This window comes from Lampetra fluviatilis, chromosome 2, assembly GCF_964198595.1.
Source record: "Lampetra fluviatilis chromosome 2, kcLamFluv1.1, whole genome shotgun sequence".
NCBI lineage: Eukaryota > Metazoa > Chordata > Hyperoartia > Petromyzontiformes > Petromyzontidae > Lampetra > Lampetra fluviatilis.
The window spans coordinates 30,020,744-30,048,707 of record NC_136276.1 but is presented as its reverse complement, the minus strand read 5'-3'; the positions used below and the strand labels follow the sequence as shown (position 1 = coordinate 30,048,707).

The following is a 27,964-nucleotide window of genomic DNA, read 5'->3' as shown; positions in this document are numbered from 1 at the left end:
TTCCCCTACTGCCCTCTGCTGACCACTGGCGCCTACGCGTTAAACAAAAGAAAAGTGATAAACAAAACCCAAACTTTGCTCGAGCTCGCAACGGCGATCAGCAACCACCCTTTAACCGTATGAAGACAAACGTGGGGGAGTGCGTCTTATAATCCCGTAGGTGCGTCTTATAATCCGGTAGGTGCGTGCGCGTCTTCAGTTGGGGAGCGGTGGTGCAGCGGTGAGCGCTACGCTGCGCTACGAACCCGGTGGCCCGAGTTCGATTCCCGGCTCACGGCCGACACCCAGTGACGATTATCTGAGCCTCCGCTATGTCGACTCAGCCTCGAATGAGTACCTGGTGCGGTGCGTAAATATCGCCACTAGGGAGACAAAGGCGGCCGGGCGTGGTGTTGGCCACCCCCAACCCCCTCGTGTGCTGTGCTTGCCATCATTAGTGACCTAACTTGACCTTACAGTCTGTTCAGGCTATACGGGGGATACAGTATTTGCCTTTGTGTAGCAATGTGTGTGTTTGTGTCGGGTGCTGTCAAGGGATGGCTCTCTATTGATCAACCATGTTATGTATAAATCTTGACTTCCAAGAGCATGTTATGTATGCAGAGAAGAAGAAGAATAGTTGCCCGCACCTCTGATTAGCACGGTTGGCTATATACAGTGTAAAATAAGTTCAACATACAGCAAGGCCGTAATTATAATATATATTCAAATATGCTCTAAATGCCCCCCCCCCCCAATATATTGCTATAAAAAATTGCTATGCTATGTATATAAATCAATGCATAGATTTTTGTTCATATGATTGTGGTTATGGTTGTAATTTATTAATCCGTAATCTCTGCCATTACATACAATGAAACAAGAAATGGTAAAACATTTCAAACAGAGCAATGTGAATACAATACACTATTAGACATTGTAAAAAATTAATAAAAAGTCCAAATATTTTAGGCAGGAAATGACTTTTCAAATTTAGATATTTTTCTGGGTTGGGATCCCCAGACACACTGGGAATATTTGGTCCCCCCCAATGTTGACTCCATGGCTACGGCCTTGACATACAGTACATACATTGAAGACACAACTGGCTGAACCTGGAGCGTGTGACTAAGAGATGATGGGGGCCTTGCCATCAGCCATCACCAAAACAAAGCACCTGCCTTGTAACTCCACATCATGGTGATGTACATGGGAAAGCCCTTGTCCACCAATGGATAGACCATGGCTCATGATATCACTCAGGAAAAAGAACGTCATCGCTCTCCCCTCTCTCCTTTCACGCCCCTGTTGAGTAATACATTTTAAACATGTCAATATTTTTCTCTGATGGAAGAGTCCAAGGTGTTTCCACATCGGCGATGTTGTTTTTGCTGTTACGCAGCAAGTTATTTTCTGCAAATGCCACGTTTCACCTTCTTCCGTGTTTCGTCAGCAAACTAAAAGGAACCACATCGCTGTCGAAAAGTAACATTGGTCGACATTGCTGCTGCTGCTGTCGATGATGTGGAATTTGCACCGTCCCACTAAACACATTCCTGCGGAGGGAGCTGGTAGTAACGTTGGGTTGCTCGGTCAATGGCCAGGGTCAGCCCCTCCCCACCCTGCCCCACCCCACCCAGCCCCACCCTCCCCACCCAGCCCCTCCCTTCACGACGGACGGACGGACACAATAATCCCCTGTGGGCTGATGTAACCAAGAGGTTCCTACCAGTATCAAGCGATTGACGGGAGATACACTCGATGGCATATCTGGAGTGCACAGTAGATTCCTAACATGCAATACCCCAAACACTAACAACAATGGAAATGTATGACTTAAATGAGTAATATTTTTGTTTTACCAATAACCAATTTTGTAATATCGATTCCAATTGCTGGAACAAAGTCTTTTGGGATCGACTCTCCATCTCGGCAGGTGCGCGTTGGACAGGTGTGATGCCTTGTCCGCTGCACTGTTCAATATGAACTAATAAGGGCTGACAGTGGTGTCTAAGAATTGACCTTTTGCACAGATGTGTAACCTGTGGACTCTACCACTGTTATGGACAAGGGAGGGGGCGGGTGGGTTCATGGTGGTGACCTTTTGTGCACGCATGATACCTGTGGACTACCACTGTGTGAATGAAGAGACAGGTTTTAAGTCATTAGTTGCACGGGTGTGATGCATAACCCGCTTGATACTTACTTAGGAGATGGTGTTTGTGGTCGTTGATTAGCAAGATAACCTTTTTAGCATGGATGTGGTACATTACATGTGCATGTAACAACTTCAGGACTGCAGTGATCAGCAAGTGGACTGTACCATTCTATAACCCAAGTGTGTGTGTGTGTCTTTTACGCGTGTTAACGAGGAGTGAAACGCGTAGTTAATCAGTGCTATTTATCAAAGCCGGTCATGTAGCGGGGTTAACACGTTCAGTCCCGAGTGAGCTCCGAATTCCCCTACAAACCCCCTCTATATATATCCAGGGTGAATAAATAAAAATGTTAACACTTATATTAATACACTGTAACATGATAACAAATGTATGTTAATAGCTTCAAAACGTCAGAGAGTCTCCACTTGTTCGCCATCATTGTCAACACATGTCTGAAATCTTCTCCAGGTGGTCTCCAGAATCCGTTGGCACATTTATATCGGTATTGTTAAATTTTTTCAGAAGTGTTTAAAAAAAATTAAGCACCCTGTATATCCCCCGGTGCCTCTTTCTCGAACATTCTCGAACCTTTGCAAAATGTGTTCCACTCGCCCAGTGTTCTTCACTCATTTTCAGAGGGAAGACATCGTCATCAGTGTGAGGGCCACCACACGTTTGAAACCATTGGGGGTTGGAGGGCACGATGAGGATGGTGATGATGGTGGTGGGGTGTTTTCACCATTCATGTATTGTCGGGTTGGCGCGCCACACGTCAAGAAGCGCACTATCAGAATCAGAATATTTACTTATCCTGGAGAAATTCAAAACACGATAGGAGTGCAAAGTACAAAAAATGTAAACAAATCACCAAAAACACACACGCTGTACAGACACAACTAAACCATCCCCATCCGACCAGGCAAAGCCCTTAGACGTGTTAACTAAAAAACCACCAAGAACCGCCAGTGGCCCGCAGGTCTTGCCATGAAGAACACGGCCCTAAGACAGAGAGCCTCATCTTCCGTCACGGGGGGGGGGGGGGGCATCTCTAACTGACCCCTTTTGTCCGAAAAATTTGCCCTTCAAATTATTTGACTTTTGGGGGCGCTGTAATACGATAACATCGCAGTCCGCTTTTGTATTGTACCACGGCATAGCCTAGCCGAGCCAAAATCCGCGTTTGAATAATTTGAGCCGCATTCGGTCTGACAAAGCTTGTCAGTTGGGCACAGCACAGCAAACGGCAGGATCTGTCCGTTCGCCTCGTGCGCAACGAAGGCGATATATACATGATCAATGCAAGGAGCGCTCAGGCGTGATAACGCGCAAGTGAATAAAAAGAAACACGCGCACAACACCGGAAATTCTGACCACAAAAAAAGCACGAGTCATGTTGCGGTGTGCGTTTTGCAGGAACATTTTTTTTTTACGTAGTCAACACAAATGTCATGCTTAACTTAACGCTGGAAAGTGAGTGCTACGCATATCACAATCTTTATTTACTCTTGTGGAATCCGATTGAGCGATGAAGCTTTATTTTCGTGAATGCTATCATCATGAGCCATTATCTATTGACTGCTGGAAAGGGCCTTCCTATGTCACCACCACCTTTCACGGTCCTGTGAGTTCACAATACATCTCACCATTGCACATTGAGCTGATCTCGTTGATAGCATCTCTGGTGGTAGTCGACATTTCGGGTGCATTCTCTCCTTTGACTGCTATTCTGTAACCCGTCCCTTCCGTCAGCCGTCATCCCCTCTGTCCATGAGGTGTCAAACCAAGCCCACCTTCCTTCAACCTTAATTGATACATCTGTAGTGAGTCCAACTGAGTGGCAGACGTTTTTCCTTTTAAAGGCAACACATTTATTGTAACACCGTAACACAAAGGGGTAACTGCCCCTTTTCCAGATACAGCTTAGGGTGGGGACCCCCCAGCTAACTACCCTGTACAGAGGAGTTACTGCTACGAAGGGTCGGACCCTCACTCGGGTCTCCGACCACGTGGTTGCCTCGTAGGACGAAGAGCTTCAGCTTGAGACGTAGAGCTTCCCGCTTCTAGATGTTGAGCTTCCAGCTTGTAGAATGCAGCGACCCCGGTCCCTCTCAGGGACCCACCTAATATCCCCCTACGGTCGGGGGCGCTCCGCCCTCGGCCCCGCCCGCCTTCCTGAACATTCTCGTTCCCTCTCGATCCTTCTCAAGAGCTCTCCCCGGACACGTGATCATCTACTAGCCCCCCCACCCCACCTTGGGCCCCTTGTGTGGACACTCCGGATCACGTGTCTACGGGGTCAACCAGAGTGCCATGGCCCGGGGCAACCCTGCCCCTGGGCTGATGCTCACCCACCCACTCCCCCTCGGGAGAGGCCCCCACCACACGCTGTGCGTGGTGCCCGCACTATCCCAGTGCTCGCCAAGCCCCACTAGGGCTGGTGCTACACACAGCCACCCACACGGTGCTGTCCACGACGTAGGAACATCGAACGGCACGGCCCTTCCGGGCCGGCACCATACAGTGACATCCCCGATGTGGCTGGTTTGGTTAAGATTACGGGTAGGGACCATTATAGGGTGGTTGGTTATGGTTAGGTGTAGAGCTAGTACTCGTACCTGGTTGGCTAGGTGCTTAGGGGTAGAGCTAGTACTAGTGGCTAGGTTGTTATGGTTTGACATTAGAGCTAGTACAAGTGCCTGGTTGGCTAGGGTTAGGGGCAGAGGTAGCTTTTTAACGCCCAAATTGTTTGCTCATTCTCCTTACTGGCTTCTTACGTTTTTGGCTATTGTTCCTCTGGTGCTTGCATTACATAACCAACACAGGGCCAATAAAGAAAATACTGTGCTGCCTGCTTTTGATCGGCTTTCATGTCACACTCCACGGGAGGCGAACTACTTGGTTCACTGATAAATAACTTACACTTCACGTTGTAGCAGCAAACTGAAAGTCACGTAGGACTTTTAGGTGAACCCTGTCATATCAGTGAAATCAAATAAACCTCTGGACCATCAGTTCTCGGGGTGCCAAATTTGACGGTTTTGGTTTTAATCTATCTTCTTCTATATATCTTCTATTTTCTATATATAAAAAAGTAAAAAATTGTGGGTTTGTGGCTTTGTGGGTTTGTTTGTGGTCACTCGCTTGGCTCTCCAACGGTGGGGTAAACGTGAAACAAAATAGCCAGGCACCACGCCATAAGCCCCACGGTCAGCAAGCGCTATTCCTTTTTCGCACCCGTCAACTTTTAATTAGTTTTATTAGCGATTTAGTGAGATTTTTGTGCGCTAAACACATATTTAATTATTTATGACGCATGCACGGCCATACCAACTCACGCGCCTTTGGTGGGGGAGACGGGCCATACCAAGTCGCACGCCTTCGGTAGGAGTGAGGGGGACATTTTCTTTCGCGTTAAAAATGCTATTGCAAATACACTAAACGCTCACGTTAATTCTTCACTGTGTGATGTCCCCCCACCCCGATGCGTGTAATTATTACTACTATACAGTCGCTAGATGCTACCACTATAGGCCGTAGATATTACTGCAGAGCGTGGCTGCGGGGGGGGCAGGGGTAGCAGCCCAGCCCCAGCCTGCCAAGGTACCACCTCGGCCGGCTGGACAATCTAGGCGAGGCCGGAGGCTCTGCACGGGACTAGGCCTCATCACGCCACTGTCAGGTGAGTACTTTGTGCTATACAGTCGATAAATACTGCTATAGAGTCAGCATGTACTACTGTCGTGATAAGAGATACCAGCACAGTCGGTATGCACTGCTGTCATCATAGCAGGTACCACCACAGTAAGTACGCACTGCTGTTACATTTTTAAGAGTAGCTTTGAAATATGTTTAAGACCCGGGCCACGCCGGGTACTTCCTGCTCGTATATCTCTTTAATTATAACCATAGCAGCGACTATAGTTGTGCCAATCTTCAGCTCTCTAGTTCTTTTCAAGCCAAAGTTATTTATTGCTCAAATGATAATTGAAGTAGTGCTCATCTACTGTCTACAGCCCTGAGCCAGAGGTGGAAAGTCCTCGTTCCTGTGACGAGGACGAGTATATCCATAGGATAACCACCGTTGCCTTTCCACAAAGTGGTATTCAATGTATTGACCCCAGAGGGATGAAGGGCCGAGTTAACCTCCAATCAAAATTTAAAGTCGCAATATTTTGATTGCAAGCCACGCTCACTCTACCACAAAGCCACCTGGCTGGATTAGGCCTTCGAGAACATCATTATCATCATCAGTCTCTAAGGTACAATTATTTATTATTTTCAAGAGTCACCCAGTCACAATTGTCTCTATGTATATGATGTGCATTTATACTGTGTACAGTATATAAACAGTCTTTCCCGGGTTTCCAATGCAGTATTTCAGGTTTTATTTTTATCACGGTTGTTGAGCCCCGGCCCAAAATAACAAGTGGTCAGCAACAGACAGCACTATCGAACGTGTAATAGGTACTCGAGTTAAATGCGCGTAGGTCTATTTAATTGACAAAGGTTGAAATAAATTTGGGAATCGGCACAATAAAGAGGGGATTCCAAAGTCCACAACGTGGGCAGCGAATCAATGCGTGACGTTGACAGAAACAGTAACCATTGTGTTGGTGATAGAAGAGTGACTGACCAACCGCCGATGAGTGAGTGATCTGGAATGAATTAGTGAATGCTGGATCATCAAACCCTCTGACTGCTTTAGTTGAATTTCATAAAGTTCAGCGACATGCGAATTGGGTGCTCCGCCCCACATATATAATAACAGGGTTCTAACTATAGCTGAATGCGTGCCTTGTTTAATAGTAATAATTGTGCAGCCTTAAATAAGTCTTCTGGCCTGACAATAATCAATAATAACGCACACAATTTCTAACGTGCACGTACAGTAGATCGCAAATCGGAGACAATGTTTGATAACAAAAAACTCGGGGGCATGGACTAAAGGGTTTAAAGTCCCTCGTACGCCAGCCTGAACAGGTAAACTTTGACCTTTCTCTTCAAAGTGCATGGTGCTTGGAAGCCAGTATGTGCAATGGGAGAGCGATTTGGATGGCTTGTGCAGCTACGGTGGAACGCTGCTCAGCTAAAGACAGTCGTGATTCTGGGTGCGACGGACTTCGAATACGTTAGCTGTGGTCAGTGAAGCCAGAAGGGTGGGGAGATATGGCAGGAGACTTTGAAACAGTAATTTTATGTGGAGCCAGTGCAAGGTTTTTCACGTAGCCATGGAAGTCATGTGGCCATGCCTAATGCTGAGGACAGGACGTGCCAGGTTGTTTTGAAGCCGCTGGAGTTTATTGACAGTGTTCTTTTTCAGAAGTCCGAGCAAGGATGGCGTTTGCAACAAGCACGGCGAAAGCCAACATTGCTGCAGGCCAGAGTGTTTGTTATGGTTGTTAGTCACTGTTGGTCGATAAAAGAACATGTTTACCCACCCTTCAAAGAACATGTCCTAATCGCAACGAGCTTAAAATCTACGCGTCATTTATATCTCATAGATGTATGAATGTTTCGTTTTAGACAGTATAGCATCGTCGTCCGCATTGCATCTCGCAGTCGCTGAGGAAATACAGACAAGCTGGAAGGCATCCAGGCAGTGAGCCGGCGTTTCGAAAATTGACCACGCTCTGCAGTTCTCTATACGTTTAAATGTTTTCAGCACAATTGATGAGTGTGTATGCATATTCGGGAGGAATCCACAGCACACGGAGAAACCCAAGTGTGTGAGGGAGCAACACTTGTGCTGTACCTCCAGGCAAACCAGGGTCTGCACCCCAACGCCCACATAAATGGAGTTACGCCACATTTGTGTGTTATCCACCCACCCTCAGTGATGGTTTATAGGTGTGCTCCAGCACTAGATGCGTAGAATGAGTTTCAGGTCGAATAAGCAACGTGTGGCAGATTCCATCCAATCACAGTAAGAATAATGACGCTACAGAAAACGATGAGTACATCACAGCACACAATGCCAGTAATGGCCACTCCAGAGTAAACATTCCGTCGTGGAAAACATTCAGAAGTTACTCAGATTTTTATTTTATTTAAAAGCTGAGCGGCTTAATCGAGTTCTGCGACTTATTTTGTGTAAACCCCGGTGACAGTGCGTCAGTGAAATGGTGCAACACTGAAACGGTGTCAATGTGTCAAGACAACTTCGATGTATTTCTCTTGAGATGGTTTATTTTATTAAGGAGCCACATGCTCACACTCGAACAGCCCCAAGTCTCATGCGCATCTCCCCCTTATATATACGGTCCGAGGCCACGCCCCCATTCCCGAACCTTCTCGCTGGTTCTAGACCGCTCGCTCTGCCGCCAGACTCCACCGCCCTCTTCCGTCACCTGGCCACGCTTCTATTCTCGATCATTCCCGTAGCCACCAGTCCACTCGTACTGCAGGCTGACTCCCCTGTCATTACCTTCCGTGGCCACCAGTCCACTCGTACTGCAGGCTGACTCCCCTGTTGTTACCTTCCGTGGCCACCAGTCCACTCGTACTGCAGGCTGACTCCCCTGGCATTACCTCTCGTGGCCACCAGTCCACTCACTAGGCCTCGGCAAGGTAAGGTAAAAGTTAAAAGGTAAAAACAATGAGCCTACCTTTACCCTACCTTTTACCTTACCACAATACAATCACTCTACCCTTACCTTTTACCCTTTAGCAGGTAAGGTAAAAGGTAAAAAGCAACGAGCCTACCTTGACCCTACCTTTTACCCATACCCCATACAAATTACCCGATTACAGGGTAATTACTGGGGTACTACTACACATGAACAAGGTTTATAACGGCAAATGCTCGGTAGAGCGCTTTATTCATATAGAATACTCTCGATTCCAATTTTATACGCTTTCTTTGAACTCACTCTGTCTGTTGTTGTCGTTATTGTTGCTGTTGTCGTTGTTGTCATTGTTGTCGTCGTCGTCGCTGTCGTATCCTCAAATCTTGTAACTCAATTTTAACCCACTTCCTAATGTGGTATCGACTGCAAACGTGGTATACGTATGTCATAATGGTGACAATACTATATTATATCACTAAAAAAATACATATTTTTAAACGATCTTTTGTATACGTTATGTTTCAGCTTGGCTCTAATTGTCCACGCTCAACTGACGTTGGCTGTAAATCACCACGGCCCCTTACGTTATGGCAAGCTTCGGGGCCATTTACTGGAGTCGTGGAGTTCTGCCATTACGAGTACATTTAATAAAAGCGTGTTTTTAAAAACAAGTTTTTTAAATATTACTTGTTAAATGGAGGCCACGGACTGTGCCACGGAGCTTCTAGCGGTAAACAAGGCACCGTATTTACCGGGTAATACATCGCGCTATCTTTACTCTACCGGGTAATTCTTCCGAGCTACCTTTACCCTACCTTTTACCTTACCCCTTGGCATGTCGACACCTTTACCCTTTACCTTTACCCTTTTACCCGGTAAAAAGGGTAATTTACCTTACCTTGCCGAGGCCTACCACTCACACTGCAGGCTGACTCCCCTGTCATTACCTTCCGTGGCCACCAGTCCACTCGTACTGCAGGATGACTCCCCTGTCATTACCTTCCGTAGTCACCAGTCCACTCGTACTGCAGGCTGACTCCCCTGTCGTTACCTTCCGTGGCCACCAGTCCACTCGTACTGCAGGCTGACTCCCCTGTCATTACCTTCCGTGGCCACCAGTCCACTCGTACTGCAGGCTGACTGCCCTGTCGTTACCTTCCGTGGCCACCAGTCCACTCGTACTGCAGGCTGACTCCCCTGTCATTACCTTCCGTGGCCACCAGTCCACTCGTACTGCAGGCTGACTCCCCTGTCATTACCTTCCGTGGCCACCAGTCCACTCGTACTGCAGGCTGACTCCCCTGTCGTTACCTTCCGTGGCCACTAGTCCACTCGAACTGCAGGCTGACTCCCCTGTCATTACCTTCTGTGGCCACCAGTCCACTCGTACTGCAGGCTGACTGCCCTATCGTTACCTTCCGTGGCCACCAGTTCACTCGTACTGCAGGCTGACTCCCCTGTCATTACCTTCCGTGGCCACCAGTCCACTCGTACTGCAGGCTGACTCCCCTGTCATTACCTTCCGTGGCCACCAGTCCACTCGTACTGCAGGCTGACTCCCCTGTCATTACCTTCCGTGGCCACCAGTCCACTCGTACTGCAGGCTGACTCCCCTGTCGTTACCTTCCGTGGTCACTAGTCCACTCGCACCGTAGTTTGACTCTACTGTCATTACAAATGCAAAAATGTGACGGTGAAAGTGCGACAGCGTGTCATTTGCGCTCCTGACACAGTGGGACAGGGTCATAGTGAGAAACACGGAAAGGAGGATAGTGAGACAGTGCATTCGTGCAAGAGTAAGACACTGAACATGCGACAATACATCAATGCGACATTGAGACTGTGACTGTGCTTAACAGTGCGTGCTTGCATTCAGTGCAATGTTTCTAAATCACAGGTCGGGGTACCATATGTGACATGCACTCCTATCTAATCTTCGTTATGGGTCACGGCCACTCGGCAACAAACTTTGCGCGATGAACGTTTCAAGGTTTTTTTTTACAAGCGTCAATATCAGAGTGACGGTTATGGCAGGGTGCACAAGGTGGAGTTTAGAGGGGTGGGTTGGGTGCAGTGCAGATTATCGGTGGAAGTTTACCTTGAAAAAATGTTAGTGGACTTATTTACGCATTTAAGAGTGTGGTTTGCGTTGATGAATTTGACATCTAAGGCAGTGCCGGATTATCCTAGTAGCAAAAGTAGCTACACATGTATTCTTTGGTTCTTTCGGTAAAGTCACGTAGGTAGAAAAATAATAATAAAAGTAAAAAAACTACTACGACGTTTCGATCACAACACAAAAGATCGTCTTCAGGAGGATTCCCTTTTTCCTCCTGAAGACGATCGCTTGTGTTGTGATCGAAACGTAGTTTTTTATTTAATTTACTTTGATTTTTCTATCTACGTGACTTTACCGAAAGAACCAAAGAATATGAATTCCTGCAGTCACGAAAGTTTTAAGTAAAAATTTAGCTACATATGCTACGGGCCCCGCAATTTTAAGGGCCCCGCGCTAAATGCTTTCAAGCTATGAATTCCGGTTCAGTGATTCTGCGCTTGCTCTATTACTCTAGTACTATACTGCCTTCAACTTTTATGAACGACTGGGTGTTTAAGGTTACCGATTTGTCGTATTATCTGGCTGTCTAGCAAGTGAAAAAATACAATTACTTTACTATGCAAGTAAAAAAATGTGTGTTAATATTTATTTATTTTATTTAGCGCCCCTTTATAACATTTGCTACAGGCCCCGCACTAGCTTCATCCGGCACTAATCTAAGGCAACCAGCTCCAGAAAAGTGTCTGATATAGAACCTGTGTTCCAAAATTCGATGCCCGCTCACGCCCAACATCCCTCGTGTGCCATGTCAGCCTTCATAGGTGCTCGCTAACAGCACTTGCCCCAACAGGCTGTTAAGGCTATACGGGTGATCTTTGTCTTTGTCTCATCCAATACAGAACTCTCACCTGAACCGATATAGAACCTTTGTATGATCGTGTAAGTAAGTCTTCATTATTAAATAATGTTATAATTAACGATTTTCGCTTTCTCGTCTTGTCTCGGGGTATTTTTTAAAATAAAAATCATAAATCTTGCCAGCAGAATACACTCAGAATTAAGGCGGTTTGCCACCAAGTCTAAAGTAACTAACTCCATTTCTCTACATCACCATGTGTTTGACAATAAGGGGGTCATTGTCTTTCCCTTCTCCAAAAGCCTCTTTTTGTTCGTTTAACACGGAGGCTTTCACGACCAATATCAATACAGGTTTTTTTGGGTTAGATCGCGTAAAGATATAAATGCGTCGTTAAACCCGCCACCACCCAACACAGCCAATTAGTAAGGTTTGTCACGTAAACAGAACGTGCCAATTCGTTACTAGTACAGCACACCGGTGTGTTGGAGAGCGACGCCACAATATTTACAATCTTATTGTTCCATCGTGTAATAATAGGGTTTTTCCACATTTTTCTGGCAACAAAACTGAAACCTTTTTACAAGGATTCATGTCACTGCATTAACCACGATACTTGCTGTCAAAATGCTAACAAAAAACACACATCGAATTTCCGCGTTAACGAAATCTCACTCCGGCTCGCGCCGTGATCATCATCAAACTAGAAGCACCCTGGAGGCTGCGTCCACCATCCATGACGGCGTCACGGTATCCCTGCAGTGCGACTGTAACGCAGCCACTTCACCTTGCCAGCCATTCCAACGTGCAGATCTCTTTGCGAGTTCCCTGAAAAGGCGAATTGTGTTTGTTTTAAATTAATTATTATTATTATTCAATCGTTTTAATACCGCATTTATAGTATTACTTGCATTGGCAAGTCATTTATAAACATATTGTATGTTAAAATGTGACGGTGCTCGTTCCGAGTCTTGAGGGACGGCATTGTTCATAATTCTGTTGCGGCTATGTTTACTGGCGAATTCCGGTTTCTGAGCATTTGCATGGATTAGGTGCACAGTAGAATGGCATCGGAAGGATTTGGGCCAACTTCAGCAGCAGGCCATGATGCCAAACAGTGTCAGAGGCAGCAGAGAGTTGAATAATTCCTGTGCCAGTTTCTGTTGACTCGAAACCATGGTTTATTAGGGTGGTGAGCGATCTTTTCACAGCAAATACGGTCAGTTCAAAAACCAGCTTGTTCGGGAGACAGTTGGGGGTCAATAATCGGGGGGGAAAGTCAAGCAAGCATATGGTAAATTCCTTCAGCCTGGAGGTGGAGGACAACATTGGATATTCGTTTGTGGCTGGAAGGCAAGTCCTGTGACTTTCCAGGTTTCAGAATGGCGATGACTTTGGCTTCCATTGTTTCGGTACTTTCCCTGTCCTGTGCATGGCGATGAAGGGGTTTGCAAGCCATTGTTGGCCATATAGACCCAGGTGCTGTAGGAACTTGGCTCATAGACCATCATATCCCGGTGCCTTGTTGGACTTTGCGGCCCTAAGGGCCGCTTCCACTTCGGCGACAGTGCATGGTCTTGTTATATCTGGAGCTTGCGGTAGTTTAATTGAAGGTGCTGGTAAGTTGTTTCCGGACTGCTTTCTTGGTATGCTTGTCCATCGGTGCCTTTTGAGCAGGACGCAACAGACATTTCTGTGGGTTTTGGTGGTCTCTGCTGTTGTTGGTTTTGAGGCACATAGGTTAGCAACAACTATAATTTACATTGCGGTGATTGATGCCAGATGATTGCGTCAGGAGTACTTTAGCTTATCACTGTGATGCAAACTAAAATTCGCCGACAAAGCAACAGAGATAAGAGTTAGCAGTGCCCCTATCTCTCCCAGCGACGTGCGGAGGTGGGGCTAGGAGCGTAGTAAGGCAAGCGTCAGGGAGTGGCAGAGATTGTGCCCGTGCGTCTGATGTGCAGCTGTGTGGCAGTGTCGCGGCTCAATGGGAGAACGTCAGATGATTTGATCCAACGGAATAATATCGTAGCAGTAGGTTTGTAGATATTGATGGGTTTATGTCCATCCACGTGTAGGCGTTTTGCACACGCAAGTATGCGGTGTATGTTTTAGAGATATTACTTTTATTAAAGTGGCTCTGCGAGTGAATCGGTCAGTGCCTGGATTCAGATGGTGCGGGGCCTGTAGCATATGTTATATTAAAACACTATTTTTTTTTTACTTATAGTAAAGTAATTGTATTTTTTCATTTGCTATACAGCCAGATAATACACAAATCGCTATCCGTTAACACCCAGTCGTTCATAAAAGTTGAAGGCAGTATATCGCTATAGTAATAGCGCAAGTGCAGAATCACAGAACCGGAAGCATAGCTTTAAAGCATTTAGCGCGGGGCCCTTGAAAGTGCAGGGCCTGTAGCATATGTAGCTACTTTTGCTACTAGGATCATCCAGCATTGGAATCGGTCGTGACTTGAGGTAAGAATTCAGTCCTGATTCACCATTGCTGACATTGCCATTGTCATCGCAGATAATAGCCAACATCTGCCTTCATAATATTTACCATCACTAATATATCTGTGTCATTGTCACTAATCACTTTTACCATCATCTGTGTCATTGTCACTAACATTATCTTCACTTCCATTGTCGTCATTGTACGTGCTATGAAGAACGACCATGTCCCTAAAACGTCGCCCATTATATATTTTACTTATTGACGAATATGTTGAGTTGTTTTGTTATTCGTGCTCGTGCGCCACAGCAAGCACAGCAATATCACTCAATAATGTGTTAAATCATCACGAACACCATCATCACTAACATAATTGCAACCATTATCATACCTGTCGACCCATACGGTTCACCCGTATTCTTGTACAGGGAAATTTAGTTTTTCGGTCCATACGGCATACAGCCGTTTCAGTACGGGCAAAACAACCCCATAATTTTTGTCAATTTGTTTGTGTTTCTCCCTTGTGATGGGACTTTGTAGGATGAATGTTGTATAAGGGCACGGGGTGACCAATAAGGTCTGACTTTGTTTGTAATACGGTAGGCACTGATAAGAGGACAAGTATGCATTATCATCACTAAACATCAGTACATCATCACTTACATCCCTAACATTATCATTATGATCGTTATTGCTAAATTGATTTCTCACATTGTCAAAACAAACACATCCAGAGGTGATTCAATTAAATACCATCTCATGAGGTGCACCGCGCGGTGCAGATATATTTAGAGCTGGGTAATCAATTACTTTGATAATTATCGGTGCAATTACTCAACGAATCGGGACAACAGGAAATGTTTGTAAAAAAAAAAGTCTCCCCTCTCATACCATGTGTGCCGCTGGACGGGAGATGGTAGGCTTGGCTTGGTGATATCATCATCATCGTCAGCAGCAGCAGATGTGTCATGCTGGACATGGCTTGCAAGGGGTTTCTTACCTCTGTGAATCAGAATGCCAGGGCGGCCACCAATTTAAGTGAGCCCACTCAATTGACCTAAGCAACAAATCGTCCCAGCTCGTAGGGAGATTATTGACAGCGGGTGTTGGAATGAGAATGTTCCCTCGCCATGTCCATGTGGAATTTTCACCACGATGTTTGAGACGAGCATTTTTGTAGAGCTTATGGAATATCGTATTGTGTTCTACTGTGTAGCGTGGTATTGTATTATGTAATTGCGTATCCTATTCTATTTTTATGCTGGTTACTCATTAAACATGGAATGTTGGACTAACGTTGGGCCACGTGCAAACGTTGGCCCACTGTTTTGCATGTTTACTGCGTAACGCTGAAGCGGCTGAGGTCCCCTGAATGTATGTCGTGTGTTCCTCATGTCGGGTATCTTCACCAACCCACGCTGACCAGTCAGGCAATCTTAAATTCGGTCCTGAAATCACTTGCAAGTCTGATTTCATCAACCATTGCGACAGCACCGTGCGTGTACGTGTAACAGGTTCCGGAGACACTTGTAGAGGTAACTTCTTTATTACAACACAACACTCCAACAGTCCTGATACTCTGTTACAGCCTAGGTACACAGCCTAGGTACACAGCCTAGATACTCTACTCTGGCTACGCTCTGGAACTCGCCCTCCCAAGGTCGTAGAGTCGGGAGTTCCAGAGTCCCACCACTCGCTCTCAAAACATCCCAGGGTCTTCAGATGGCTGGTCGTGGGTCTTGGGTCTTGAGTTACAACTGGCCCCGATCGTCTAGGGAGCTCCCCTTTTTATGCCTAGTCCAACGAGGGGTGGGGCCGTGTGCGCCACCAGACATCCCACAGAGCACACACAGCCCCCCCCCCCGTTGGCGGCGCCAAAAGGCTTAAGCGCCTGGGAACCCAACGCCTGGCGCCCAGAGGCTTAAGCGTCTGGACCCCCTGGGAACCCAGCGCCTGGCGCCCAGAGGCTTAAGCGTCTGGACCCGCCCGGGAACCCAGAGCCCCCAGCAGCCCCTCCCTTCTTATGTCACTACATACGTGCCAGCACACGCCACAAGGGATAAGCTCCGTCATAAATCTTCCCACCCAAGAGTCAGGCAATCTTACATTCGGTCCTGAAATCACTTGCAAGTCTGATTTCATCAACCATTGCGACAGCACCGTGCGTGCACGTGCCAGCACACGCCACGGCAAGGGATAATGCCGGATAATGAATTTAATCTCATAGTGTCATTCATGCAATTGTATCTCAAACGCTGTACAATGATTACACGGGTTAACAATAATGACAAAGTGTCCAACAAGGAGATGGAGCAATAAAATTAGGTCCTTGTGCAGCTTCTTCGTGGATTACTGCATCGCGGCATTGAGTGATGGAGGCCTTCATCCAGCAGTGGATTGATAATAATTACGACTGCTGACGACAATATTGTTATAAAGTATCGTATAGTATGCAGTGATGGATTCTGTTGTGATATATCATGCACGTTAAGTTGTGCTGGAAGTGTTGCATCATTGTTCGTATTGTATCATTGTGTTGTGGCGCAATCTACGACTCCGAGGCAGGTTCCGTTAGGGGCTCACGCCAAGTTTATTGAGGGCTTACGCCAAGTTTGTTGAGGGCTTACGCCGAACCAAAACCACCCTAGCCTATAACTCCCCAGAGGACAGGGGGCTGTGATCCCTACAACCCCGGCTATCCCGGCTCTCCTCCCTGCCCCGTGCCGGGACTATCCCAACCTCAGCCGGTCGGGCAGAGTAGCCTCCCCTAGCCTCGTGTGAGGACCAACTACCCCGAGTCCCCACTCCTACCGGTTACGTCCTGGGTCCCCCTTTAAATACCCTCCCGGGGGCATGACGTCACCGTCCCCCAAGGTCCACCTTACGTCACGTTCTGTGACGCCACTCTCTCCGAGGGCGAGCGTGACGTCACCCCCTACTCCTCTACAATTGTATAAGGAACAAGGAATTTATCAAATTTGTCCCAAGACACCGGCACTTGTGGCCTACTGTCCTTCGAACAATGCCACGAGATATTTAACGTCCACTGAAATGCAGACGGTGCATATTCATTGTTAACACAACATGGCAACTGCAATATGAATCTCTACAACAAGCAAACTCGCTCCTGCTGGGCTATGCCACCATCCCGTGTTGTATTGTGTTGTTTTGTGTTGTTGTGTAGAGGTGATACAACATGGCCGGCTCAGTCCTGTTCACGTCCTCGTGGGTCGTGGGGTTCCTCGTCATCGCCTTCATCGTTCTCGTCCTGTTCTTCATACGGAGAAGCCGGTGAGCGAGCCTCGCCATTCCTCACAACTGCTCACTACGACACCTCAACATTTATCACTGCAACACTCCTCACACTATATTCTTGGTTCTTTCGGTAATGTCACGTAGGTAGAAAACTAAAAATAAAAATAGTAAAATAAAAATAACAAAAAATAGTGATTTTAATAATAAGAAATATAAATAATAAATTGGGAATTATAAAAGCAAAAAAACCCACGACGTTTCGATCGCAACGCAAGCGGTCTTCATCGCTCCTCGCCACACCTCACTGCTCACCACTACAAACTTACCACTCTGCACCATGAATTACTCACTATACCCTGCCATTACACTCACCACTGCTCACCATTACACACTTACTACTCCTCACCAAACCACACAGCTACATAGTCCACCATACCTCACCACACGACTACACACCTCGCTGCACCTCAACAAACCAAACCATATCTCACCATGACACAACTCACCACTTCACACCTCACCACACCATTGGGTATCATGGCCCACAGGACCATAGCCCTGGTGCACTGCCCTCTGGGCTATAATGCCATTCGTCTTCCTCTTGCCCCTTGCCCTCATTCCCTGGCCTTGCTCCGTTCCCCCCACCTCAATGCCGCCCCCCCCCCCGTTCCCCACTCATCGATGCCCTCCGTGCTCCCCCAGACGCCCAGGAGAGCCTCCCCTTGATAAAGGCCTCATCCCATGGCTGGGCCACGCCATCGAGTTCCGGAAGGACATGTACGCCTTTCTGCGGCGCATGCAGCGCAAGCACGGAGACACCTTCACGGTCAGCAGTGGCAGTGGGGACAATGGCAATGACAACAGCAGTGGGAACAACGGGAGCAGCAACAATGGAAGTGGGAAGTGGGAACAGCAGCAGTGGGGACAATGGGAACAGCAACAATGGAAGTGGGAACAATGAGGACAGCAGCAGTGGGAATAATGGTAACGGTAGCAGGAGTGGGAACAATGGGAACAGCAGCAGGGATAACAGTTGGGATTCGGGTTGCCACAGGCACCAAAAAAACCCAGGACATATCGTGGGAAGCAGAATATCTCATAATTCCAAAATAGGGCATCGTCGTGAGTTGTATATTGTTATTGTGCAATTTACACAACACAAGAAGTTTAGAAGACTTGCAGGTTTCCTAGTATGGCATCTACATGAAGAGGACGTCCTGGGAAAACCAGAACAGGTGGTAACCATACTGGGGGCAACCTTCATCTCCATATAGACATTTTCAGAGGCCTAGGTTACGAAAACTAAAAGTATCAACTTTTTCTTTGAACATTTTGGATACACCAAATTTAGACATTTTGCTTTTCAGGTTTGTATATTTATAACGTTTTCTCCTATATTTATCTTGAGCTCCACATTACATCCTTCTTTGTTAAGTTATTCTATAGTTTCCTGATTGGCGAAACTGATATTATGGGGATGTGGAATTGTGCGCTGCTCACATTAATATTTCACGGCTAAGTGTGGACTCAATTTCTGATTGCGAATGACTAAATTAAATCCAGAGACTAAAGCCTAGTTAAATATCCTTCAACTAGACTAAAACTATGGCTAAAATATAACATACTCTTTGGTTCTTTCGGTAAAGTCACGTAGGTATAAAATAAAATAAATCACGACGTTTCGGGCGCAACGCAAGGATCCGTCATCAGGTGGGAAAGCATGGTCTGCTGTTGAGGCAAAACATGGTTTGCTGGTGAGGCAGCAGACCATCGCTTTCCCACCTGATGATGGACACTTGTGTTGCGCCCGAAACGTGATTTATTTTATTTTATATCTACGTGGCTTTACCGAAAGTACCAAAGAGTATGGATTTCCTGCAGTCACGAAAGCTTCAAATCAAGATTAAAATTTCACATGCTTACTAAATTAATACTATGTACGCGTGTGCACCTAAAAATCATGTCTGCCAGTCTAGCGTGTGCCTGGTAAAAGTACCATGGTGAAATCACTGCCACTTATTGGTGAATGGCGGCTGTTGTTGTTGTCGTAGTGAAGTAAATAGCGCATTTCACTACGCACCCGGTGAATATAGTTCGATTTTTACTCATGACCAACATCAGTGGCAAATATTTGAACCAATCTTGGGCCTCCTCGAGGTCAACGCAGCCATAATTTCATAGCTGATGTGGTGTGTAAACATAAGGCATTGGTGCGACAAAAACGCAGCACGGAATGCTTCTGGCCAATGCACCCTCTCGTGTGCCGTGACCACCTCGATCTTCCTCCTGTCCCTTGGTTTCAAGGATGACATCGACAATTGTCAGCAGTTATGCTGAGTATTCATGTGGCTGCACAGATGAATATGGGAGACATAGCGCTTGTTACATTGAATGCAGAACCACGTGGGTGATTAGGCCGAGCAACATCGACGCTATCTTTGTTGCTGGTGCCGCATCTCCTCCCACTGCGCATCGTGATTCTTGTACAAAAATTGGACAGTTGCCAGCCGCTTGCACTTCTAGCTGGCCTTCACGTGTGCTCACTAGCAGCAACTTGTTTCAGCATCCTGCGGAGGCCATACGCCAGATCTTTCGTTGTCTTTGCATATCCGCCCCCTGCGCCACCGCAGGTGTGCTTGGGCGGAGAGTACATGACGTTCATACTGGACCCACACGATATGATGGCCGTGGCACGCGAGGCACGCTCCATGCTCGACTTCACCGAGTTTGCGCGCAAGCTCGTTCTCAGCGTCTTCGGCGTTAACTTCAAGGCCGAATTCTCCAAGGCGACAGAAGCCCTCAATGTCAGGTGCGGCGCCTCAAGCAACAGCTCACACTACAACACACTCACGGTCTTGTATATGTGGGTGCAGTGGTAAGATAGTTTAAGATAGTGAGAAGGGCCTGGGTTTGATTCTCGACACGGGTGTCTTTCTGTCGTCTCCCTGTTCTGAAGAGTGTGAGTATGTGAGTTTCTGTGTAGAGTTTGTATGCTCTCCACTTGCCCTGCATGGGTTACCTCTGGGTTCTTCAGTTCCCGACCATAGTAAAAACTATAATAAAAAATACTATAACTGCTATGGGTTAGGACCCTCTTGAAAAAAAGTCTTGAGACTCAATGGTGACTATATTCAGATTATTCAAATCCAATCACTTATCAGTGTTAGCTCGCCACTCTGGCCCCTGAGCCACCCGGCCACTTCCTAGTCAAATTTGTCGAAGAAACAATAAATACGCAACCTAATATACAGGGTGTTTAAAAGAGATGGACTCAATTTCAAAGCAGTATATTTCACGATGGCAACATGTTACAATTACACGAAAAGTTACAAACGGTTTAATGAGTTATCAGGTTTTACTAACCATTTTATAAATGCTCTATTTGCCCTCCACCTGCTGTACGGACAACATCGAGACGATAGTTGAATTCGTCCCAAACGCCTTTCAAAGTGTCTTCTTCCACTGACGTCACCGCTGCCGTGATTCTGTTTTTGAGGTCATCCAGATCAGTCGCTAATTGTGGCACAAAAACACGGTCTTTTGACTTATCCCCACAGGAAAAAGTCGTAGGGTGTGATGTCTGGGGATCTTGGGGGCCAAGAGTGTAGCGCCAAGTCTTGGGGTCCCGTGCGACCTATCCAACGTTGAGGCAGTGTGTCTTGCGAATGACTGAGGCTAGGGGTTGTTTGTGCGCTGGGAGAGGCATCTCGCGGTAATCATTTGAAACTCTATTCCCCGCCCTCTCTATGCCCCGCCCTCTCTATACCCCGCCCTCTCTATACCCCGCCCTTTCAAGTGGTAAGAGATTCATTCATGGGCGGTACGTGGTTGCAGAGATATAGCGATTTTAAATCGGGTCCATCTTTTTAAAACACCCTGTACATATGTTTTGCATCACTTGTGTTGTTTTATCCAGGCCACCTCTCTCCCCCCCCATTACCCCAGATAATCAAGAGTTCAGTGTACTTCTTTCATATGGCAGGATGGAAAAGCAACAGTTTTGAAACGTAGTTGAATCCTAATTTTTTTCAACCAATCCAAGAAGGCAATAGATGCTGTACGGATCACACCGACACCGCCAGGATGTTGCTTGGATGGCACATTCGTCGGTGATGTGTTTGAAGGTTTTGGACTTCACCACAGCTGCAGTTTGCCGATTCTTTGGTATTCCATTTGCGGAATGTGTACGCACATTACCCATGTTGCGTTGGAGTGCGGTTTCGCGTGGGCCATAGCGGTCATGGGAGACAGAAGCTGCCCAGTACCTCCACAGTCAGGTCCTCAAGGAGGTTTTTGTTTCCTGCATCCACAGCCGCCCTTTCCTGGCCCAGATCCCCTGCTGACTGCTTGGGCTGGGCAAGCGCAGGCAAGAGGAGGGGGGGGGGGCTTCAAGCCTTAACGCCCAGCCTTAATTTGATTACGTGAAAAAATTACTCTGCAAGCCAGAACCATTTGGGATAGAGCCTTTGGAGGGAATTTCTGGCAATACACGTCCATATAATTAACACCGAACATGTAAAAAAAACATTTAAAATAATATAGAGACAACCGGAGATGGGAATATATTGTCCAAGTGTGACCAATGCGTACACGCATGCTCCTCGTGATCCCCAGCGGCGATGTGGAGAGTAGGGAAGATAAAGGAGAGGAAGAATAGGAGGAAGTGGAGAGAGTGAAGAAGGAAGAAAGATAGAAGATGCCAGGCATCTGATCAGAAGGGGGATCAAATCAGGAGCAAACCACGAGAAGAAGACTGAATTCACTGAATCTAACGCCCATTTCTGAATATGTCTATGCATGCTTGTATAGACTATTGTGTGTGTGGGTGGCAAAAACATCACAAGTTGACAGTTGGGAGCACAGGTGGTGCATCTACCAGTCATCTGAGGCAGTCAACTCATGGCACCTGGGTGCGTCCCCTGACCTTCCAGCTAGCCTTCAACACTTCACCGTGGCCTCAAGGTGCACCTAGTCTGGCTCAAGCGCCGTGGTGCTGTCACCACTACTTGGCGGTTGTTGTTGTGCTCTTGTGTGTTCATGCAGTTGCCATTGAAGGCCAACATCCGTGACGAATATCCGAACCGTTTTGGGTCCTCCCCTTGGTCGACTGAGCCATAAATAAGTACCTGGTGCGGTGTGTAAACATCGGCACAGGGGAGACAAAGACAGCCAGGCGTGGTGCCAGCCACGAAACCCCGTCGTGCACGTGACGGCCTTAAAAAGGCCACAGGGGGGGATCTTTATCTTTGTTTGCTCCCGAGTGCATGTACGTGTGTTCGTGTGTGTGTGTCGCCTCACAGCCACCTGCAGGGCAAAGGGCTAGTGGGCCTGACGGACGCAATGATGTCCCAGCTGCACCTGCTCATGGGGCCAGGTTCGTTTGACGAGGGGAATGGCCGCGGGGGATGCGGGGGCCACAGGGACGCCAAGTGGCACGAGTCCGGCCTCTTTCACTTCTGCTACGACATCGTGTTCAGGTGCGCCGCGCCAATCACCGCTTCACCTCTCTCGCCCCCTCTTGGCATTTTGCCCATTATTTTTATTGCAGTTTTTCAACATCATCATCGACGTCATCATTGGCGTCATCGTCACCATTACCATTGTCATCATCATCGTCAATGAGTAATGACTGTCCGTGCTGCGTGTAGAGCCGGCTACCTGGCTCTGTATGGCCAGGAGCAGAGCACGAACTCCCTGGAGGTGTTCAAGGAGTTCCGCAAGTACGATCAGCTGTTCCCTGCCCTCGCCACGTCCACGCTCTGGCCCGGTATGACACAACTGTCATGATACGTCTCTCAAGTATCTTTTATAACTGCAGTGCCCGGAGAAAACCCACGGGCACGAGTGGTACCATAAGCCTGTAGTGATTTGATGGATTGTCACGAATGCAACAATTCAACAAAAAAATCGACCCTCTTTTTTCCCGTGTCTGTTTTCTGCCATGCATGTTATGTTTCAATCTGTCTTGCATGGCCCATTCGCGTAGCTAAATGCCCACCCACCCACTTACCTACCCACTTAGCAACTCGCCTACCTGCTCACTCACACGCTCACGCACCCACACTCACTCGGCCGCTCGTCTACTCAACTACCTACCCACCCGCTTACCCAAGCTCCCACCTGCTCACCTACACACTCACCTACCGACTGACTCACTGAACCACCCACCCACCTACCTACTCAATCACCCTCTTGTACCCATGCTGACTTGTCCACTGGGTGCATGTTTTTTTTCGAACGCCCATCTCCCTCTGTCCCACACCCCGCTTTTCCCCCCATCTCAGCCCAGAGGAAGGAAGTGGAGCGACTCCAGTCATGGTTCTGGAAGCTCATGGGGGACACGCTGCTGCGTGCGCGTGAGCACCTGAGCCCCTGGCTCCTGAGCCATGACGAGAAGCTGATCGAGCTACAGGGCGACAAAGAGACCCGCGATCGCACCTTGTTCATGATGCTCTGGGCCTCGCAGGTGAGACGACTGAATCAGCTCTGAAACGGAATGAGTAACGACACCTACGGTAGATCATCGATTATCGGGCGGCTTTGGGCGGGGGGGGGGAAGGATTCACCGGATTTAAATAAACACCGGATAATAATCACATTATTATTTAAAATGGCATTTTTATCACATCCTTGTATAACAATGTTTTTGGGTGTTGTGTAATGTGTTTTTGTGTTTTAAATGTGTTTACGGTATGAATTTGGCATAAAGAAACATACAAATGGACAAAAATAAATATCCTGTAAAAAGTTACTGTATTTACCATACCGTACTTACCACTCCAATCTTGAAGACTCTGCATGGGGTGATGATACGTATTACGCTCTTGTTTCAACAATCACGTGTTTGATGACCGCCGGACTGATGGAGCCTTTAGATCGGTGCTCCGGCGAACGCCGAATTACACAAACGCAAATGCATTCTGCGCGACCTCTCACCCAGTGTATAAGAGGAATGGTGTGATGCCTATTATTTAATTGCCGCTTTTGTTAAATATGATAGCAACATTTTTTTTATACTTGACTACAAGAATGTAGTAAGGCAAGCCAGGAGATGGCGCCCTCAATACGCACAGGCACAGATGGATTTTGTTGAAATTCTGTGATCTTCCAACCTCGCCTCCTAAGTGCTCGATTACAGGCTTGAATGTCCCCCACGTGACCAGGGTAACACGGGCCCCGCGTCGTTCTGGATGCTGGCGTATCTGATGAGGCACGCGGACGCCATGGCGGCCGTGCGCGCCGAGGTGCAACAGCTGCTGGAGGCGACGGGGCAGAGCGACGGCGCGGAGACGCGAGTGATCTCGCTGACGCGCGACGCGCTCGTCAACACGCCCGTGCTGGGTGTGTCCACTCACCTACTCACCCACCCACTCAAAAACTTACCCACCTGCCCACTCTCTCACCCACCCCGCTCGCTTATTCACCTACTCACTCAACCACTCACCAACTCACTCGCTCAATCGCTTACTCGTTTCCTCACTTAATTACCCACTCACTTACCGGTTCACTCACTTGCCCACTCGCTCCCTCACCCTATCACTGCCTTACACACCTCACCACTCACTCTCTCACCCCGCTTGCATTCTCCCCCTCTCACTTGCTCCCTCATCCACCCACCCACCTGCTTAATTGTGAGGGGTGGCCATCACCATGCCCGGCCACCTTTGTTTTTACAATGCTGTTGCTTACACACTGCATCAGATCGATCTTAGGAAGGCCCAGAATCGGTTCAGATATTTGTGACCGAAGTCGGCCGCGAGTGGGAATCGAATAGGTTAATTGCACATTGTACCAACCAATTAATTATCTCTCCGCTGCCCCTCGCCCCCATGCAGACAGCACCATTGAGGAGATGCTGCGCCTACGCTCGGCTCCCATCCTCGTGCGTGCTGTCCAGCAGGACATGACGCTAAAGGTGTCGGGCGCCAGCGGACCAGGCCCCAAGCTCCGCGCCGGCGATCGCGTCGCCATGTTCCCTCACCTGAGCCCCCACATGGACCCCGAGATCCACGTGGATCCCGAGGTGGGGGAGGCTGCTGTTCGTGCGTGTCTGTCGTAGAGGCCAGGGCAGGTGCTCCGGTTTCTTCCCACACGAAGAAAAACACTTGTTAAGACGGAATGATCTAGATGGCCAATTTGGTAGCAGTGCAGTGAGTAATCATCGTAACAATATATTCGTCATGCTGCGTCTTGTCCAGTATGTTAAAGAGTGTTTGGCATGTGAGAGGAAACCAGCACACCTGGAGTAAACCAGAATACTTAGAGAAAACCCACCATGCATGTGGGGGAGTTAACGCTAAAAATCCTACACAGATTTGTTTAAGAATCCAATTCTGTATTGCAATCTCATGGCTACCTTGTGGCCAAAAGCCAACAACATCAGAGCCCTTAAAATACAACTAGACATATCAGTACTAAAAGGCTCAATCCTGCTTAGCTTGTTAGATTTGATGGGTACATTCATTGCGATTTCATCGTAGAAAAGTCAGTTGCTGATCTATCTCAATCGTGAATTTGTTAAATGTGGTATAAAACTCATCTTCATGGGTTTTCTTAAGACTCATCCCACGCAAAAACACTGAAACATTTATTTACTAAACCATTCCAAGTAGGATCATGAACGTCTTGAGCACCTGATTAGGCCATCCTCTATTTCCACTCAGCCTGAAAGAGGTGAGGACCCCATGGCAGCTGCCTTGCAGCTCACCTGCTCATCTGTGACGCGTTGTCTCATTCCGCCAATGACAGGAGTTTAAGTTCGATCGCTTCCTGAACGTGGACGGCTCCAAGAAGACGGACTTCTTAAAGTCTGGGCGCAAGCTCCGGTACCCCACAATGCCCTGGGGTGCCGGTGTGTCCATCTGTCCCGGTCGATTCTTCGCCACCAACGAGATCAAACAGTGAGTTCCCCTTTTGTGATGAGGGCTGGATTATCGCAGGGTCTTGAGGGGCTGCAGTCTGGGCCAAACACGTTCCTTCGGAGTGGGCAGGTAGGAACTTGGTTGGACAGCGCATTCGTGCACGACAGAAAGCTCGCGGTCACGTGACGCACTTCAACCAATCCGTGAGCGTACATGTTTGGGAGGGGCTATGCACGACAGACAAATAATCCCTGGTGGACAATGTGGAACTGTTGTTCCTACCTGTAAATTTTTGTTACCCCTACAATCTCTAACTTTAAGTGGGGGGGTCGTCGTGTTTGTGCGCATGCGTCAATGTGCGTGCATGTTTCAATGTGTGTACATCAATGTGCCTGCATTAGTGTGCATGTGTCAATGTGCGTGCATGCGTGTGTGCGTGGCTCTGCTCAGGTTCATTGTGCTGATGCTGATCCACTACGACATCGAGTTCTGCGACCCCGCCACTAAAGTGCCAGACATCAACGTGTCGCGATTCGGATTTGGCGTCATGCAACCAACGCACGAAATTTTCTTCCGTTACCGCCCGCGCTTCTGAACAGCGGTCACCACTACTTGCCCGGTCTCTAACCCCGCCCTGCTGCTCTTTCTCCCTCTCCTCTGTGAATTTGTAGTTTGTATCTCAGACATCTGTTTTAGTCGCTTGAAACTGTTCTTTCCTCTTTGATTGTTCAAATTGTTTGCTTAAATTCTTGTCCATGCTACCACCTGTCAATCTGTCAGTACATCTGTCAGTCCATCTCTCACTTATCTGTTGGTTCGTTTATTCATCTCTGAATAGATATCTGCCCATCTGTATATGTTTGATTCTGTGCTGCATGACTGTATCTCCACCTGTTTGTCTAACTGTCCGTCTTTCGATACCCCATTTGTCCATCTACAGAGTTGTTTATGTCCCTGTTCATATGTCTGCCCACCTGTGTATTTATTCATATATCCATCCTTTCATCAGTCTGTCATGATCATAAATATTCCCGACTGCTTTAGTTGAATTCAATGACGTAAGAACTGGGTGCTCCAACCCACATAGGATTCGAACTTTATCTGAATTTGTGCCTCATATGGTAAAGACGTCTTTGGCATGGAAAGTGTTGTGTTTTTCAATTAAAAGTTGTTTGGAAAAAAATACATCGGCTGGATGAATACATTACAGTATACGCATCCTGCAAACAACATTTCCTATTCCCGAAGAGAATAAAATGTATCTTGTAGAATAAATGTACTATTGTTATGTCTAATTGTTAAATCGCGTCGTCGTTCATGCACATTGCATCTCACAATCGCTGAGGAACCACAGACAAGCTGGAAGGCAGCAGCCAGGTGGGGAGCCAGCGCTTTCAACAATTGCCCAAGCTCTGCAGTCCTCTATATATTAACATGTTTTCAACTAATTAATGTGTACAGTATGCGAGAGAGCAACGCTCTATCCCATATATAAGTCTGCACTGTGCTGTACCACCTTCTGGCAAGCCAAGGCATCGTACCTCGATGCCCATGGGAAGTGAGTTTCACGATAATTGTGTGACCCACCATCCCTTTCCTCCAAAGTGCCAGATTATAGCTGTGCCCCACCACTACTACAGATGCATAGAATACATTTTCAGTCAAAGTAAGCTACACGTGACATTACATCCGATGATGCGGCTGGACTAAAAACTACACAAACTACCACAGCAATAAATGCCAGAGTAACCATTCCGTTTAGCTTTTAT

At 47.4% G+C, this 27,964-nt stretch overlaps 1 protein-coding gene across 4 annotated transcripts; it reads left to right on the top strand.

Annotated features, from left to right (window-relative positions):
- The first annotated feature begins 54 nt into the window (after positions 1 to 54).
- On the top strand, positions 55 to 27,458 carry LOC144945215 (7-alpha-hydroxycholest-4-en-3-one 12-alpha-hydroxylase-like). Of its 4 annotated transcripts, none has more exons than XM_078873569.1 (11): positions 55 to 156; positions 17,264 to 17,370; positions 18,037 to 18,160; positions 19,965 to 20,143; positions 22,635 to 22,811; positions 22,983 to 23,101; positions 23,619 to 23,800; positions 24,498 to 24,675; positions 25,170 to 25,357; positions 26,083 to 26,234; positions 26,646 to 27,458. In XM_078873569.1, the coding sequence occupies exons 2-11, from the start codon at positions 17,276 to 17,278 to the stop codon at positions 26,788 to 26,790; spliced, it is 1,539 nt and encodes a 512-aa protein (XP_078729695.1). In that variant the 5' UTR covers positions 55 to 156; positions 17,264 to 17,275; the 3' UTR covers positions 26,791 to 27,458. The 4 variants fall into 4 exon arrangements, with proteins under 4 accessions (XP_078729695.1, XP_078729675.1, XP_078729665.1 ...); XM_078873549.1 differs by having other exon boundaries at positions 62 to 160; XM_078873539.1 differs by having other exon boundaries at positions 62 to 177.
- Positions 27,459 to 27,964: the final 506 nt, after the last annotated feature.

Bases quoted from the DNA above. Each gene is read 5' to 3' on its own strand.
- LOC144945215 (XM_078873569.1), top strand. From the start codon at position 17,276: ATGGCCGGCTCAGTCCTGTTCACGTCCTCGTGGGTCGTGGGGTTCCTC. The intron at 18,161-19,964 runs GTCAGCAGTGGC...GCGCCACCGCAG, and splicing joins AGCACGGAGACACCTTCACG to GTGTGCTTGGGCGGAGAGTA. The intron at 22,812-22,982 runs GTGCGCCGCGCC...TGCTGCGTGTAG, and splicing joins TGCTACGACATCGTGTTCAG to AGCCGGCTACCTGGCTCTGT.